This window comes from Balaenoptera acutorostrata, chromosome X, assembly GCF_949987535.1.
Source record: "Balaenoptera acutorostrata chromosome X, mBalAcu1.1, whole genome shotgun sequence".
Taxonomy (NCBI): domain Eukaryota; kingdom Metazoa; phylum Chordata; class Mammalia; order Artiodactyla; family Balaenopteridae; genus Balaenoptera; species Balaenoptera acutorostrata.
The window spans coordinates 60845830-60864724 of record NC_080085.1 but is presented as its reverse complement, the minus strand read 5'-3'; the positions used below and the strand labels follow the sequence as shown (position 1 = coordinate 60864724).

Here is an 18895-nt window from a genome sequence, read left to right as displayed (position 1 = left end):
GTATCTTAGGGCTGGAAGCCACCGCTGAGGTCATTTAATCTCTTGTTCTACCTCAAGGCAAGAATAAATCTAACACAAACAGTATCTGACAATTCCAAATTCTGATACTCAAGAAGTTCTTCCTTAATTTTAAAGAGAAATCCATAGCACACACCCTTATGGCTAATTATGTCCCATTTCAGAATGTCTGTGTTCACATGTTGGAACTCGTAGACACATTAGCCGAGACTACAGCTCTGGCTCTTCAGGCTAGATTGATATCCTATGCTGTCCTAGTTTTATATTCTCTACTAGCCCAGATAGTGAACATCATAAACACCAGTGTTCACAAGACTAATCAGGATTTCCTTAGTAGGATAAATCTGCTAACCCAACACAAAAATGCATAAAGGATAGCACTGCTCAAACTTACAGAGTCAGAGTTTGTATGCTTGCTTCAATCACCAGAGGTGATCAATTTTAATTCCTCTTGTGACAGTGGAAGATGATATATTTATTTTAAGGTCAGTGAAGATGGATTTTCCTTAAGATGAATCTTTATATGTCAAAGGTTTTCTCTTTCCTAGATTGTATCTTTTTTTTTTTTTTTTTAATTTTTTTAATTAATTTATTTATTTATTTATTTATTTTTGGCTGTGCTGGGTCTTCGGTTCGTGCGAGGGCTTTCTCTAGTTGCGGCAAGTGGGGGCCACTCTTCATCGCGGTGTGCGGGCCTCTCACTATTGTGGCCTCTCTTGTTGCGGAGCACAGGCTCCAGACGCGCAGGCTCAGTAGTTGTGGCTCATGGGCCTAGTTGCTGTGCAGCATGTGGGATCTTCCCAGACCAGGGCTCGAACCCGTGTCTCCTGCATTAGCAGGCAGATTCTCAACCACTGCGCCACCAGGGAAGCCCCCTAGATTGTATCTTAAACTTTTTGAATATAATACATGTCAGAGGTGTTTTAAAAAGTAGTATAGTATAATATTTTACGTTTGACCTGTGGCCTACTATGGCATCCTGATCTTTTCATAATAATAACAGTGAACATTTATTGAGCACCTGCTATATGCCAGGCATGGGTATCAACTTGCAACTCATATATATTTTTAAGTGACTGGCCTGTACTTGCCCACACCAACCTTTACCCATAAAACTATTTCTCTAATGTTTGTGTCATTGTGGTTTCTACCACGAACAGTGGCAATAACACTACGATAGTATTCTAGGCTAACATCTTATTTCAGCCCACCAAGCCAGACCCCGAATTGCTGAGAGGAAGAGAGATGTTTACCTCTCCAATTAAGTATTTCAGGGCACACTTGGCTTCCAGAATGGTAGCAATATTCTCCCAGCGGTGTTTTGGCCTGTCTTCACTTTCTGCATCCAGCAGCTTCTGCTGTAGGTCAGCAATCTGAGCACTCCTTCAGGGAAAGAAACAGTGAGCCTTATTTCTAGTAGCCTCAACACCAAGGAGAGGGGAAGAGCTCTGAGGAGAAACTTCAAATAGTTTCACGGACACAGGTATCAGTTAAATACCATTTAAATAATGATTGAGTCATCTGGTTAGGGTTTTATACAGTATCTCAAATCTTGTTACAAAGGGATGCTAAGACTAACCAAATGGTTTTAGTTTATTAAATACTGGTTGAAATAAGTGGGTCATATAGTGGGACTTGGAAAGCTTTGTTTTAGTGAGGCTTTTGTTGTAGCACGTTGACCATAATGTGACTTTGTCTTGAGGCCACATAAGCTGGAACTGTGATGTGGTGGCTCACCTATGCAAGGACAAGATTCAGGTTAGAGACCTTAAGGAAAAAAATCTCAGAAGAACAAACAGGTAGATGCTCTTTGCTGGAATCTAACACCAAACTGATACCTATGGCTGGTGTCGTGAGAGGTTATCTTGGAGTACCTGCCACAGGACTGAGAAGTTTCTACGAAAACTAGATACCACGACCCTGGTTATAGCTTCCAGATACTTTACGGTCAAGTATGGCCTGAGACCAAGATGTACACAATATTTCAGTTTCGTCAATAGCTTCCTTCTCAAATTTGCTAGGTGTCCAGTGAGAGGGAGCATACCGGCATGTGTGTAACATGCAGTGCTATGTAAGGTACTATAAAGAAGATGGGTACTAAAATAATCTAAGATAGCAGTTCTAAACTTTTTGGGTCTTAGGACCCCTTTACACTCTTAAAAATTATTGAGGACCTCTAAGAAATTCTGCTCATGTATGTTATACCTATTTACAGTTTTAGAAAGTAATTTTACAGTATTAGAAAGTAAAACTGAGAAAAACATTATTAATTCACTTAAAATCACAACAACCCATTATACATTAACAATTACACCTGCAATGACACTATTTCCAAATAAAGTCACATTCTAAGTCACATTCTAAGGTCCGGAAAGGACATGAATGCAGGGTGGGGGAGTGTGTGTGTCACACACACACACAACAACATTTTCCAAGACGAAAAATAATGTAGTGAGAAGAGTGGGATTGTTTTACATTTTTACAAATCTCTGTAATGTCTGGTTTAGTAGAAGATAGCTGGATTCTCATATCTCCCTCTGCGTTTAATCTTTTGTGACATGTTCTGGTTGATGTAAATGAAGGTAATCTGGCCGCACGTGGATATGTAGCTGGACAAAGGAGGAGCATTTTATTTTATTATTTTATTTTATTGTGGCCATGCCGTGCGACTTGTGGGATCTTAGTTCCCCGACCAGGGATTGAACCCAGGCCACTGCAGCGAAAGCGCCGAGTCCTAACCACTGGACTGCCAGGGAATTCCTGGGAGGAGCTTTTTTAAAAAAAAATTTTATTTATTTTTGGCTGCGTTGGGTCTTTGTTGCTGTGCATGGGCTTTCTCTAGTTGCGGCGAGCGGGGGCTACTCTTCGTTGTGGTGCGTGGGCTTCTCATTGCGGTGGCTTCTCTTTGTTGCGGAACAGGAGCTCTAGGCGCACGGACTTCAATAGTTGTGGCACTAGGGCTCAGTAGTTGTGGCTCGTGGGCTCTAGAGTGCAGGCTCAGTAGTTGTGGTGTACAGGCTTAGTTGCTCCACGGCATGAGGGATCTTCCCGGACCAGGGCTCGAATCCCTGTCCCCTGCATTGGCAGGCGGATTCTTAACCACTGTGCCACCAGGGAAGTCCCCAGGAGGAGCATTTTAATAGTCTTTTCAGATAATTGTGGATATTCTTCTTTGAGACTACACCAAAACCCAACAAGTTCCTTAAAAGTTAGTTGAAATGTGGTTACTTGCAATCTGAATGGATCTTTTACTCAACCTTGACTCTGTAACATGTCATTTGGACAGTCATACAGAGCCTTCAAATCAACACATTTCATTACACAATATAAAAAAGACCACAGGGCTTCCCTGGTGGCGCAGTGGTTGAGAGTCTGCCTGCTAATGCAGGGGACACGGGTTCGAGCCCTGGTCTGGGAAGATCCCACATGCCACGGAGCAACTGGGCCCATGAGCCACAATTGCTGAGCCTGCGCGTCTGGAGCCTGTGCCCCGCAACGGGAGGGGCCGCGATAGAGAAAGGCCCGCGCACCGCGATGAAGAGCGGTCCCCGCACCGCGATGAAGAGTGGCCCCCGCTTGCCGCAACTGGAGAAAGCCCTCGCACGAACCGAAGACCCAATACAGACAAAAATAATAAACAAATAAATAAATAAATAAATAAAAGAAAATCCTTTAAAAAAAAAAAAAAAAAAAACTTTAAAAAAAAAAAAAAAAAAAAAAAAAAAAAGACCACAATTGTTAATATCACTACTGGTCTCATTAGAAAAGTTACGAAAAACTGTCAAGTTTACAGTGGCAGATACACGTTTTCCAAAATTCTAAGTTTTTCTTGAAAGCTCAAATTTTATTTTTGGTGACAAACACTGTCATTTGTTTTCCTTGACTTGACAGGCTCACTCGGTTCATTTTTGAGAAAATGTCTGCCAAGTACCCAAGTCTGAATAACCATAGTTTGTCTGTCAGTCGTTCTTTCAAGTAAAAATGATGTCCCATGAAAAAAGAGGCCTGTTAAACTCACACCTCAAACAATTGCACAAATGCTTTTCCTCGAGAGAAACATCGTCCTTCGGCATCAGCACAAGTGGTTTATGTGTTCTTCCCATTCTGTCACACAGAATATTAAAAAGATCTGAACTCAAGGGTTGAGATTTAATAAAATTAATAATTTTTATTGCTTTATCAAAGCCAAAAGTAAAACTGACTTTTAAGTAAAACCGAGAGTGTGTGGTGGTGAAGTATTCAATGACTGCTAGTACAGGTTTGTGCCACTGCTTTGATTCAAGCTAAGGTGTTAGCAGTTTTGTCCACTGTTGCTTTTGCACTATCATGGCAAATGTCAGTGTAGTAAAAACGGCAAACAATGTCTTAATATTATTATAAAAACAGGGAGTCACCTAGACTCCCTGAAAGGGTCTCGGAGACCCCCCAGGAGTTTGTAGACCTCACTTTGAGAACCCTGGTCTAATATATAGTCCTTTCCTTTAACAAGCTTACAATCTGTCTAGACTGACAAGACTAATCAATGTAAAATAATTAATAAATATAAAGATAACATACATCATCTATACTACATGACCAAGTACTGTAAGTTCTGAAGGAGTTTAGAGAAGAGGAAAATTAGTGAGGGATGAAGAGTCAGGGAAGGCTTCTTGGAAGAGGTGGGCCAGAACACTTCAGAGTTGTTTTATCTATCAAATGTCCTTTCTTGTCCTTAGGGAAATTCCCTTGATTAAACTCACCTCTGTCTAATTGCCCTCTACCTGGCACCTGCCCTACATTTAAATAATCATTTACTTATGCACAGTGGTCTGCAGGTAAATGTTTAACAAACAGCACCTAAAAAACCAGATCTGATTTGTAGCTTTTGCTAGTTTCTGTAGTGTAAATACTCTCACCAAAGGAATTGTAAGCTCTCAACAGTTTACAACCGTCTTGAAATTTTAACAAACAATTCCAACACACCACTGTCAGTCATTATACTGTTTCTACTCGAGAGCAAGGACAATGCCATCTATTCTTTCTATATATCCCAACTGCATCCAGTGCAGCACAAAGCAGACACTCAAATGTTGAGCAACTTAAAGATGTATCCAAAGATAAACAGCTAGTATGTGTTGCTAAAAACAAATTAAATGGTCTCCAAGGTCTTCTGGGCAATAAAATTCTATTACCCTAAGACACTATAAAATATCTGTCAAAGTTCTGTTCCTTCTAGATTTCACAGACACTTAAAAGAAAGTAACAGTGATTAAAGAGAAGAGCATTCATTGAGCACTTCTAATATGCCAAGTACTGTGCTATGTACTTTACTTTCTAATCTCATTTAATGGTCATGATACTTTACTTATGCATTATATTATATCTACTTTGCTGATGATCTCTAAAGTTCTCCTTCTCCCAGGTTGTTGATCTTCTGGTATCATTTCTTGGGCTCCTCTAAAGTTTTGTTTTTAGTCAGTTCTTGTGGTATATGATAAAGACCATAGGCTTTGGAATTAGATAAACTGAATTTCGAATCCCAGTTCTGTATAAACTTTAGCAAATTTTTTAAGATCTTTGAACTTTAGCTTAGATCTCTAAAGTGAGAAGAATGATACTTACCTCACAAGGTATACCTCATAGGGAGAGACTGAATGAGAAAATGTATCTAACATGTCTAGTGAAGTGTATAGCTCAAAAAATCGTTACTTTCTCTTGTTTCTCCTACATCACAAAGCTTCTGAAAAACAAGCTTTAGAATAACTGATTGATAGGTTCTATTTTGATTCAAGGCATAAATTTTTATAATGCCTTAGACATAGTCCCATTACCTGAGTTCCATTTCAGTCTCTAGGCTTTCAATCTGCTTTGTAATGGAATCCTCTGACTCAGAAACTTGACCACGCAGTTCAGCAAGTGAGAATGTACGCCTCTGTAAAGAAGAATAGTGGGGATGAGGGTGAAGTACTACTTGGAAAAAGTAATTCTCCCAAGTAGTGAGGGCTTCTGGGGAGTGTGGAGTCTGATCATTGGTAATGTATTTCCATAGGGCACTTACGCGGAGTTTAGGAGGCGGATTCTCCCCAGATTCCACTTTTTCTTTGAGTTGAGCCACATCCTGAGCCAGGATCTTTCTGTCTTCAAGAAGGTCATTCAGATGGCGTTTGGCTTCCTCAGTACTGACCATAACCTCAATTTCATTTCCAAGCCAACTCTAGAAGATAAATCAGTGATGTTGGGTTAGGGATGAGCAATCTCTGGTCCATGGGCTATATTCAGCTCCAGATTTAATTTCACTTGGACCAGAGCTCAAGTAACTAGAAGTGAGATTTCCATTTGTGCCTACACTGACCAAAAATCCCAATAATGCTCTAAGAGCCTTTAACAGCAATATCCCAAAAGGTCACAAGAAAAGTTTTCTGCAGAAAATCTTTCTCCAGATATCCTAGCATTTCTATGTATTCTGTCTTTACCTTCTCCACTTTCTCCTTAACTTTTGTCCCTAACAAGTCATAATATAGAACTGAAGTATATTTAGATTATCTGTTCTATTTAATAAATAGATAACTATTATTAATCTTTAAAATAGATGAATGGAATTTAAAAAAAAGCAAACAAAATTAACTAAATTCAGTTTTTAAAAAAGTAACCATCCCTGAGAAACCTTTCACTTTTGGATGAAGATATACCATGCTAAGAGTAATCAAAGAAAGATGGAGTGGATATATTAATATCAAATAATATAGAATTTACATCGAAGAATATTATTAAAAAGAACAAAGGCTGGAGGTATCATGCTCCTTGATTTCAAACTATACTACAATGCCACAGTAATCAAAACAGTATGGTACTGGCACAAAAACAGACACATGGATAAATGGAACAGAATAGAGAGCCCAGAAATGAACCCACACTTATATGGGCAATACATCTATGACAATGGAAGCAAGAATATACCAATGGGGAAAAGACAGCCTCTTCAATAAATGGTGATGGGAAAACTGGACAGCTAGATGCAAAAGAATCAAACTGGACTACTCTCTCACACCATGCACAAAAATAAATTCCAAATGGATCAAAGACATAAACGTAAGACCCAAAATGATAAATCTTTTTAGAAGAAAACATAGGCAGTAAGCTCTTTGACATCAGTCTTAGTAATATTTTGGGGGCTATGTCTCCTCAGGCAAGGGAAGAAAAGCAAAAATAAACAAATGGGACTATATCAAACTAAAAGCTCTTGCACAGTGAAGGAAACTATCAACAAAATGAAAAGGCCACCTACTGAATGGGAGAAGATATTTGCAAACGATATATCTGATATGGGTTAATATCCAAAATACACAAAGAACTCATACAATTCAACATCAAAAACAAACAAACAAACAAAAACGAACAACCAGGTTTAAAAGTGGATAGAGGATCTGAATAGACATTTTTCCAAAGAAGACATACAGATGGCCAACAGGCACATGAAAAGATGTTCAACATGGCTAATCATCAGGGAAATGCAAATCAAAACCACAATGAGATATCACCTCACACGTGTCAGAATGGCTATTATCAAAAAGACAACAAATAACAAGTGTTGGTTATCCATTTTAAATATAGCAGTGTGTATACCTGAAACTGTCACAACATTGTTAATCAACTGTATTCTAATATAAAATAAAAAGTAAAAAAACAAAAACAAGTGTTGGTGAGGATGTGGAGAAAAGGGAAGCCTCATGCACTGTTGGTGGGAAGGTAAATTGGTGCAGCCACTATGGAAAACAGTATGGAGATTCTCAAAAAATTAAAAATAGAACTGCCATATGATCCAGCAATTCCACTCCTGGGTATTTATCCAAAGAAAACAAAAACACTAATTAGAAAAGACATATGTACCCCTATGTTCATTGCAGCATTATTTACAATAGTCAAGATATGGAAGCAACCTAAGTGCCATCAATAGATGAATGGATAAAGAAGATGTGAGATATATATATGTATATACGATGGAATATTACTCAGCCATAAGAATGAAATCTTGCCATTTGCGACAACATGAATGTACCTAGAGGATATTATGCTTAGTGAAATAAGTCAGACGGAGAAAGACAAAAACTGCGTGATTTCACTTATAAGTGGAATCTGAAAAACATAACAAATGAACATAACAAAACAGAAACAGAGTTATAGATATAGGGAACAAACAGGTGATTGCCGGGGGGAGGGGCATAGAGGGAGGAAAGAAATAGGTGAGGGAGATTAAGAGGTACAAACTTCCAGTTGCAAAATAAAGGAGTCAAGGGTATGAAATGTATAGTGTGGGGAATATAGTCAATAACTATGTAATATCTTTGTATGGTGACATATTGCAACTAGACTTATCATGGTGATCATTTTTAAAAGTATAGAAATATTGAATCACTGTTGTGTAACAGGAACTAACATAGTGCTGTAGGTCAATTATACTTCAAAAATAAACAAACTAACAAACTCATAGAAAAAAAGATCAGATTTGTGGTTACCAGAGAGGCAGTCAAAGGTACAAACTTCCAGTTATAAGATTAAGTAAGTACTAGGGATGTAATGTACAACATGATAAATATAATTAACACTGCTGTATGCTATATATAAAAGTTGTTAAGAGACTAAATCCTAAGAGTTCTCATCACAAGAAAAAATTTTTTCTCTATTTCTTTAATTTTGTATCTATATGAATGATGGATGTTCACTAAACTTATTGTGATAATCATTTCAAGATGTATATAAGTCAAATCACTATGCTGTACACCTTAAACTTATGCAGGGCTGTTTATCAGTTTATCTCAATAAAACTGGAAGAAAAAAGAGGAATATTATCAAGGATAAAAAAAGATAATTTCGGGCTTCCCTGGTGGCGCAGTGGTTGAGAATCTGCCTGCCAATGCAGGAGACATGGGTTCGAGCCCTGGTCTGGGAAGATCCCACATGCCACGGAGCAAATGGGCCCGTGAGCCACAATTACTGAGCCTGCGCATCTGGAGCCGGTGCTCTGCAACAAGAGAGGCCGCGATAGTGAGAGGCCCGCGCATCGCGATGAAGAGTGGCCCCCGCTTGCCACAACTAGAGAAAGCCCTCGCACAGAAACGAAGATCCAACACAGCCATTAATAAATAAATAAAGCACACCTAGTATAGTGTAATTTAAAAAAAAATTGATTAAAAAAAAGATAATTTCATAATGGTAAGGGAGTCAGTTATCCAAGAGAACTTAATCCTTAATGTTTATGCCCCTAATATACAAAGCACCAAAATATCTGAAACAAAATCATATATAAGCCAACAAAGGAGATAATATGGAATCATAAAAATACTCAATTGATCCAAAAGAAGCCAGAAAACAAGGGAAAGGGAATGAAGAATAGATGGGACAAATAGAAAACAAATAGCAATATGATAGATTCAAATCAACCCATATCAATAATCACATTAAATGTAAATGGTCTAAACACCCCAATTAAAATGCAGATTGTCAGATTGGATTAAAAAAGCTAGACTCAACTGTATACTGCCTACAAGAAAAACACTTTAAAAACACACAAAGGCACAAAGAGGTTAAAGCTAAAAGGATTTAAAAAAATATACCATGCTAACATTAAAAGAAAGCTGGAGGGACTGTATTATCAGAAAAAGTAGATTTCAGAACAAAGAATATTGCTAGGGATAAAAATGATCATAATAATAATAAACTTATTATTATAATAATAAAGGGATCAATTAATCTTACATGTTTATGCCTCTAATAACAGAGCTTCAAAATATACGGAGCAAAACCAGAACTATAATAAGAAAAAGACAAATCCATAATTCTAATTGAAGATTTCAATACCCATCTCTAAGTAACTGATAGAACAAGTAGGCAGAATATCAGCAAGAATACAGTAGAAATGAATGGCACAATCAATCAAATTAACATGACTGACATTTATAGAACACTCTATCCAACAATAGCAGAATATACATTCTTCTCAAGTACACACAGTTTGAACATTTGCCAAGACTGACCATATTCTAGGCCATAATAAGTCTCAATAAATTCAAAAGGATTCAAGTCATATATAGTCTCTAACCATAATGAAATTAAATTAGAAATCATAACAGAAAGATATTTGGAAAAATCCCCTAATATTTGGAAACTAAATAACATCATTTTAAATAACTGTGGATCAAAGAAGAAATCAACAGGGAAATTAGAATGTATTTTGAATTGAATGAAAACATAACTATCAAAATTTGTGGGATGTCATTAAAGGAGTATTGAAGGGGAAATTTATAGCACTAAATGTTTATATTAGAAAAGAGAAGGGCTTCCCTGGTGGCGCAGTGGTTGAGAATCTGCCTGCTAATGCAGGGGACACGGGTTCGAGCCCTGGTCTGGGAAGATCCCACATGCCGCGGAGCAACTAGGCCCGTGAGCCACAACTACTGAGCCTGCGCGTCTGGAGCCTGTGCTCCGCAACAAGAGAGGCCGCGATAGTGAGAGGCCCGCGCACCGCGATGAAGAGCGGCCCCCGCTTGCCGCAACTGGAGAAAGCCCTCGCACAGAAACGAAGACCCAGCACAGCCAAAAATAATTAAATAAATTAATTAAAAAATAATAATAATAAATTTAAAAAAAGAAAAGAAAAGAACTCAAATCAATGACCTCAGGTTCCACCTTTAAGAAACTTAAAAAAAAAGCCAATTAAATCCAAAGCAGAAATAAGAAAATAATAAAGGTCAGATTGGAAATTAATGAGCTGGGGTTTTGGGGGTATTGTTTTTTTTTTTTTTAATTTTTTTTTTTAATTTTATTTATTTATGGCTGCGTTGGGTCTTCGTTTCTGTGCGAGGGCTTTCTCTAGTTGCGGCAAGCGGGGGCCACTCTTCATCATGGTGCACGGGCCTCTCACTGTCGTGGCCTCTCTTGTTGCGGAGCACAGGCTCCAGACGCGCAGGCTCAGTAATTGTGGCTCACGGGCCCAGTTGCTCCGCGGCATGTGGGATCTTCCCAGACCAGGGCTCGAACCCATGTCCCCTGCATTAGCAGGCAGATTCTCAACCACTGCGCCACCAGGGAAGCCCGGGGGTATTGTTTTTAATTGTGGTAAAATATACATAACATAAAATTTACTATTTTAACCATTTGTAAGAATGAGCTGGTTCTTTGATAAACCTTAGCCAAACTGATCAAGAAAAAGGAGAAAAGACACAAAATATCAATAACAGGAATGAGATAGAGGACATTACTACAGTTTTTACAGACATTAGAAGGATAATAAGGGAATATTATGAATAACTTCACACCAATAAATTTGACAATTTAGACGAAACACACAAACTACCAAAGCTCACTCAAGAGGAAATATATAACCCGAACAACCCTATATCTATTTTAAAAACTGAATTACAGTTAACCCCTCCTCCCCACCAAAAGCAACAACTAACAAATACATCCTTCAGGTCCAGATGGCTTAACTTGTGAACTGTACCAAACTTCCTCTTCTTTTTCTTTTTTAAGGATTTTTATTTTTATTTTAAAAAATATTTATTTATTTATTTATGGCTGCATTGGGTCTTAGTTGCGGCATGTGGGATCTTTCGTTGCAGCGTGTGGGCTCCGTAGTTGTGGCGCGTGGGCTCCAGAGCGTGTGGGCTCTGTAGTTGCAGCACGTGGGCTCAGTAGTTGCGGTGCGTGGGCTTAGCTGCCCCGTGGTGTGTGGGATCTTAGTTCCCTGACCAGGGATGGAACCCACAATCCCCTGCATTGGAAGGCGGATTCTTAACCACTGGACTACCAGAGAAGTCCCTGTACCAAACTTTTAAGGAAGAAACAATATTAGTTCTATACAAACTCTTACAGACAATTGAAGAGGGAGCAATAGTTTCTAACGTATTCTAAGAGGCCTTGATACCAAAACCAGACAGAGACTACAAGAAAACAACAGACCAATATCCCTCATGAACACAGATGCAAAAATTTTACACGAAATTTTTATTTTAGCAAAATTTTAATTTTATGTATTGTTGAATTCAACAATACATAAAAAGGATGATATATCACAACCAAGTGGAATTTATTCAAAGAATGCAAGGCTGGTTCCATATTTGAACATCAAAGTCATTCACCAAATCAACAAACTAGAGACAAAAAGTATTTGACAAAATTTATATACACTCATTGGAAATTCCCTGGTGGTCCAGTGGTTAGGACTTGGCACTTTCACTGCTGGGGGCCTGGGTTTGATCCCTGGTCAGGGAAGTAAGATCCCGCAAAGCGTGCAGTGTGGCCAAAAAAAAAAAATTATATCCACTCAGGATAAAAACTCACAGCAAACTAAGAATAGATAAGAACTTCCTTAAGCTGATAAAGGGCCTCTATGAAAAACCTATAGCTAATGTCATACTTAATGGTAAAGACTGAATACTGTTCCCCTGAGATCAGGAATAGCAGAAGGGCTTCTACTGTCACTACTCCTATTCAACATCATCCTGAATGTCCTAGCCAATGCAACAGGGTAAGTAAAATAAATAAAAGACATATAGATTATAAAGGAAGAAATAAAACTATTTATAGATGGCATGATTGTCTATGTAGAGAGTCCCAAAGAACCTACAAAATAGCCACTAAACTAATAAAGTCAGAAGATAAAAGTTAATATACAAAAATCAGTTGTATTTCTATATACCAACACTGAACAACTAGATAAATAATTTGGCAGTTTTTCTTTTTTTTTAACTTTTTATTGTTTTGATATTATTAATTTTTTAAAATTTTATTTTTGGCTGTGACAGGTCTTAGTTGTAGCACGTGGGATCTTTGTTGCGGCATGTGGGATCTTTTGTTGCAGCTCTCGGGCTCTTTGTTGAGGCACAAGGGCTTCTCTCTAGTTGTGGTGCACGGGCTTCTCCCTAGTTGTGGCGCACGGGCTTCAGAGCACGTGGGCTCTGTAGTTTGCAGCACTCGGGCTCTCTAGTTGAGGTGCATACAGTCAGTAGTTGTGGCGTGCAGGCTTAGTTGCCCTGCAGCATGTGGGATCTTAGTTCCCCTACCAGGGATCAAATCTGCATCTCCTGCATTGGAAGGTGGATTCTTTACCACTGGACCACTAGGGAAGTCCCTTGGCAGTTTCTTATAAAGTTAAACATACACTTACCGTATGACCGAGCAATCCCACTCCTAGGTATTTACCCAAGTGAAATGACTACCTTTGTTATACAGAAACCTGTATGTGAATGTCTTTATAGTGGCCTTATTCATGATCACCAAAAACTAGGAAAAAAAAAAAGACTCCAAGATAACTTTTAATGGGCGAACAGATAAACTGTGGAACATCCATACGATGGAATAATACAGGCAACAACATGGATGAATATCAAATGCCTTATACTAAGTGAAAGAAGCCATACTGTACGTTTCCAGTTATATGACACTGATGCAATGCAAAGTGAAAACAATAATGACAGAATACAGATCAGTGTTTGTGAAGGGCCAGCATATGGATGTGGGAGAAATTGACTACAAAGTGTTATAGGGGAATATAGAACTATTCTATATTTTTATTGTGGTGGTGGTTATACACCTGTATATGATGTTAAAACTTGCAGAACTACAGTAAAAAGGGTAGATCTTACTGTACATCAGTTATACCTTAATAAAATAAATTGGAAAAAAATCAATGTCGTTTGCCATACTGAATAAAAACCAACCAACCAACCATAAGATCATAAGATCACCTCAAGAGGATTATCTCAAAAAGATCAGAAACCATAAGATCATCTCAAGAAGATTCAGAAAAAACTTTTGAAAAAACCCAACGTCTATTCGTCATAAAAACTTTCAGCAAACTAGGAATAGACAAGAACTTCTTCAACCTGATAAAGAACATATACAAAAAACCTATAGCTAATATCGTACTTAACGGTGAAAGGCTGAATGCTTTCTCTCTAAGATTGGGAACAAAGCAAGGATGCCCTCTTTTCACCTATCCTATTCGATATTTTATTGGAGGTTCTAGCAAGTACAATAAGGCAAGAAAGTTTTTTTTAAAGGCATACAGAGTGGGTAAGGATAAATAAAATTGCCCCTATGTGCAGATGATGTGATCGTCTATGTAGAAAATCCAGTGACAGAAAGCAGATTAATGGCTGCCTGGAGATGGGGCGTAGAGGGATAGACTGGGGAGGGGAGGGAGGGATTACAAAGGTGTACGAAGAAAGTTTTGGTCCTGATGGACATTGACTTTATCTTGATTGTGGTGATGATTTAATGGGTGCATATCTGTGTCAAAACTTATTAAACTGTACACTTTAAATATGTATAATTTATTGTAGGTCAAGTATACCTCAATAAAACTGTTAAAAAATTAACTGAACAGGGGCAGGGATAGAAAGGGTTCACTACTCATGGTCTTTAACAACCGTTCAGAGATACTCATATCTTTAGGAAATAACGCTTTCAGGTAGAACTCCAGATTTTGTAGTGTTTACTTCTAAACGAAAAGAAAGCTACTGCCCATTTTTTCCTATCCCCAATGTACATAAGACAAATGGCAGTTCAAGTTGTCCATACCTTCACTCGAGCTGTAATGCCTTCCATTCCACGGCTCTGAGTCTCCTTCCGCTTTTCTGTGACCTCTCGTTGTTTTTGGAGAGCATCCTTGAGACGCTTGTTGGCAGCTGCTGCCTAAATAAAAATGGCTCATAGTAATGTTGAATTGAAGGGTAGAAAGAAGAACATTCTTCATTAATTATGTATCTGATGATTCGTACAGCTAATCATCTGAGAAATACAAATTAGAACCCAGTGAGATGCTTTTACTCAAACCCTGGAGTGGCTACGACGAAAAATAAAATGACTGACAATCCCCAGGTTAGTGAGGATATGGAGCAACTGAAACTCTTATCCATGGCTGGTGTGAGTAAACTTTGGTACAAATACCATGGAAAATCGTTCGTCATTATTAACTAAACTTGAACATACACAATCCCTGTGATTCATCATTTCCCCCCTAGGTATAACTCACCAGAAATGCTCACGTACCTGTGCCAAAAGATACTGAAATGCAAGTTCAGAGCAAACCACCCCTACATGCAACAGCATTGGTGTTTATAACAATTCTACTACCAAATGAAAGAAACAAGATGCGTTTCATTCTCTGTAATTCCCTTCTAAACCAGGAAAACTAATTTGTAGTGTTAGAAGTCAGGACAGTCGTTACCTCTGAGGAAGAGGAAAGGACTCGTCATTTGGAGAGAGAATAGGTGGGGGGTGAGGATGAAGTTCTAAGGTTCTAGTAGTGACTTGTTTGTCTTAGGTTGATGGTTGTACAGGTTTTTTCACTTTGGAATAACTCGTGGAGATGTACACAATATTTGTGCCCTTTTTAGGTATATATATTCTACTTCAATAAAATAATTTATATTAACATAATAAAAAAAAAGAACATTCTAATTTCTAGCATATTAGTCAAGAAAAATAAAAATTCTATGGGTTTGAATTCTTATAGGAACCATATTTATAAGTCTCCATGTACATAACACTGGTGAACAGCTACTGCTTTAGAGCCTAGGGGAGGCACACAATTTCAAGGAAGCACTGCAGACTGAAAGCGTCTGGAAATGTCATATATCAGAATTACTCTGCTTTTTGTTTTGTTTTGTTTGGAAAGAAGCAAGCCCAATTAGAAAAAAATCCTTATTTGAATAGTGCCATTTTCATCAGGTTTTTATCTGCTCACAGTTCATGACAAACAGGGATCAAGACTTAGGAACTGCTGGTCAAGACTGTTATCCCTGGTTTCTCAGGACACTGGCTCATTTAAGGGATACTACTCTGCCATCATCCAAGCCTGAAAGTGATAATACACTTGACCTAGCAGATTGGATTTTCTTACCTCCTCAGTTTTACGTCTGAGCACATTAGACTGTTTCTGGAAGCTTCTTTCAAGTTTGAGCAGTTCATATTGCCTCTTACGGTCCTGAGAAGAAAAGAGTCAGACTTTTCATTGCTATTCAGCTAGCTAAAATAAAACCTTATAATGTAACTGAAGAGTCTTTCAATGGTATAGTCATTATGGAAATCAGTATGGAGGTTCCTTAAAAAATTAAAAATAGAAAGACCATATGATCTGACAATCTCACTACTGGGTATATATATCCAAAGGAAATGAAATTAGTATCTTGAAGAGATATCTGCATTCCCATATTCATTGCAGCATTATTCACAATAACCAAGATATGGAAACAACCTAAGTTGACAACCTAAGTTGACCTAAGTTGTTGACAAATGAATGGATAAAGAAAATGTGGTATGAGTATACAGTTGACGCCTGAACAACGTGGGGTTAGGGGTGCCAACCCCCATGCAGTCGAAAATTCGTGTATAACTTCACAGTTGGCCCTCCATATCTGTGGTTCTGCATCCATGGATTCAACCAACTGTGGATAGTATAGTAGTGTAGTATTTACTATTGAAAAAAATACATGTAAAAGTTGACCCGCACAGTTTCAAACCCATGTTGTTCAAGGGTCAACTGTATATACAATGGAATATCTTTCAGTCACAAGCAAGGAAATCCTGCCATTTGCAACAACATGGATGAACCTGGAGGTCACTGTGGTAAGTGAAATAAACCAGACTGAGAAAGACAAATACTATATGATCTCACTTATATGTGAAATCTAAAAAAGTCAAACTCATATAACCAGACAGTAGAATGGTAGTTACCAGGTACTGGGGAGGGGGTGGGGGCAGTGAGGAAAATGGGGAAAGGTTGGTCAAAGGGTACAAACTTTTAGTTATAAAATGAATAAGTTCTGGGGATCTATGTATAGCATAGTAACTATAGTTAATAATACTATACTGTATACTTGAAATTTGTTAGGAGAGTAGATCTTAAGTGTTCTCCCCACACTGAAAAGAAGGGGTAACTATGTGAGGTGATGGATATGTTGCAATCAGGAAATGTGATATCTCCAAATTTATTGTTCTCTTTCAAGATTGTTATGACTATTCTGGGTCACCTGCATCTCCATATGACTTTTCGGATCAGCATGTGAATTTCTACCAATAAGCTAGAGGAAATTTGGTTGGGATTGTGTTGAATCTGTAGATCAATCTGAGGGGGTATTCCAACTTAAGAATATTAAGTCTTCCCATCCATGAGCATGGATTATTGTTCCATGTATTTAGATCTTTTTTTTTTAAACTAATTTATTTATTTTTTGGCTGTGTTGGGTCTTCATTGCTGCGTGCAGGCTTTCTCTAGTTGCGGCGAGTGGGGGCTACTCTTTGTTGTGGTGCGTGGGCTTCTCATTGCGGTGGCTTCTTTTGTTGTGGAGCACAGGCTCTAGGCACGCAGGCTTCAGTAGTTGTGGCGCATGGGCTCAGTAGTTGTGGCTTGCGGGCTCTAGAGCACAGGCTCAGTAGTTGTGGCGCATGGGCTTAGTTGCTCCACAGCATGTGGGATCTTCCCAGACCAGGGCTCAAACCCGTGTCCCCTGCATTGGCAGGCGGATTCTTAACCACTGTGCCACCAGGGAAGCCCTATTTAGATCTTTAATTAATTCAATGATGTAGTTTTTAGTGTATAAGTCTCACACTTGTTTTGTTAAGCTTATTCCTAAGTATTTTATTCTTATTGATGTTATTACAAAAGGAACTTTCTTAATTTCATTTTCAAATTGTTAGTGAATAGAAACACAACCAAATTTTGTGCATTGAACTTATGTCCTGCAACCCTGCTGAACGCATGTATTAGTTCTAATAGTTTTCAGTTGATTCTCTAGGATTTTCCACATACAAGATCATGTCATCTCTAATAGAGATAGTTTTGCTTTTTCCTTTCCAATCTGGATGCCTTTCATATATTTTACTTGCCTAAGTGTTCTGGCTAGAACCTCCAGGACAATGTTGAATAGAAGTGGCGAGAGTGGATACCCTTGTCTTGTTCCTGATCTGATGAGAATTCAGCTGTTAATTTTATTGGGATTTCTTTGTATGTGATGAGTCATTTTACCTTGCTGCTTTTAAGTTTTCATCTTTGTCTTTCAACATTTGGACATGATGTGTCTTGGGTGTTGATCTCTTTGCATTTATCCTACTTGTAGTTGATTGAGCTTCTTAGATGTGTAGATTAATGTTTTTCATCAAATTTAGAAAGTTTTCAGTCATTAGATCTTTGAATATTTTGACTGCTGTTTCATTTATTGTTCTCATGGAGCTACCAGTCTCCTCTTAATTGCTCACCACCAAAATTTCCATTGTTTTTGACAGCACCTTTAGGTTTTAACTTCCCCAGACTCTGTCCCCAAATAAAGTCAGTCCCCTTAGGGAGAGCTGCATTCCTATGGCCTGCCCCTCCCCCTGGGCAGAACCCTCTGCACCACTGCTTAGGACCTGGGGGTGGGGACAGAAGCCCACTTCTCTGAGTGACATCTCTGTTCTATGAGTAGGATGCTGGCCAGTGGCAGCATACCCTATTTTTCTTGGCTGGTCTCCTGACATGGAATCTACATCCTACGATTAGATGGGTTATGGTAGTCAGACCCCAGTAGTCCTGGTCTTCTGCAGCAGGGATACAGCTTCCACCCTCTGCATGGAGGCTAGGTGGAAGAAGGGATCCCCAGATCTCTTGGCTGCTCTTGCCTGAAACAAAGCTTCAGCAACATGGAGCTGAGGGGGATGAAGGGAGAGAGTTGGTCATGGCTCATATGCCACAGACTATTGTTGCTCTTACTCAGATTTAGTAGATTTCCTTGAATAATCGTTTCCTTGCTGTATGCCCTTAGGACAATACATTTCACCAGTTGTGCTTCTTTTGCTGGGAAGAGAGTCCACAAAGCTCCTCATGCCACCATTCCTCATGTCACCATTCCTGAAGTACTTCTCT

At 38.6% G+C, this 18895-nt stretch overlaps 1 protein-coding gene across 2 annotated transcripts in view; it reads right to left on the bottom strand.

Annotated features, from left to right (window-relative positions):
- Window positions 1–18895, bottom strand: part of KIF4A (kinesin family member 4A) — a 127749-nt gene that overhangs the window by 19585 nt on the left and 89269 nt on the right. For both annotated transcript variants that reach the window (XM_057537866.1, XM_007184968.2), the window contains 5 exons: window positions 15899–15982; window positions 14575–14688; window positions 6056–6211; window positions 5829–5929; window positions 1272–1401 (listed from right to left, as the gene is read on the bottom strand). In XM_057537866.1, coding sequence (XP_057393849.1) covers window positions 1272–1401; window positions 5829–5929; window positions 6056–6211; window positions 14575–14688; window positions 15899–15982 — 585 coding nt within the window. The remainder of the gene's footprint in view (window positions 1–1271; window positions 1402–5828; window positions 5930–6055; window positions 6212–14574; window positions 14689–15898; window positions 15983–18895) is intronic.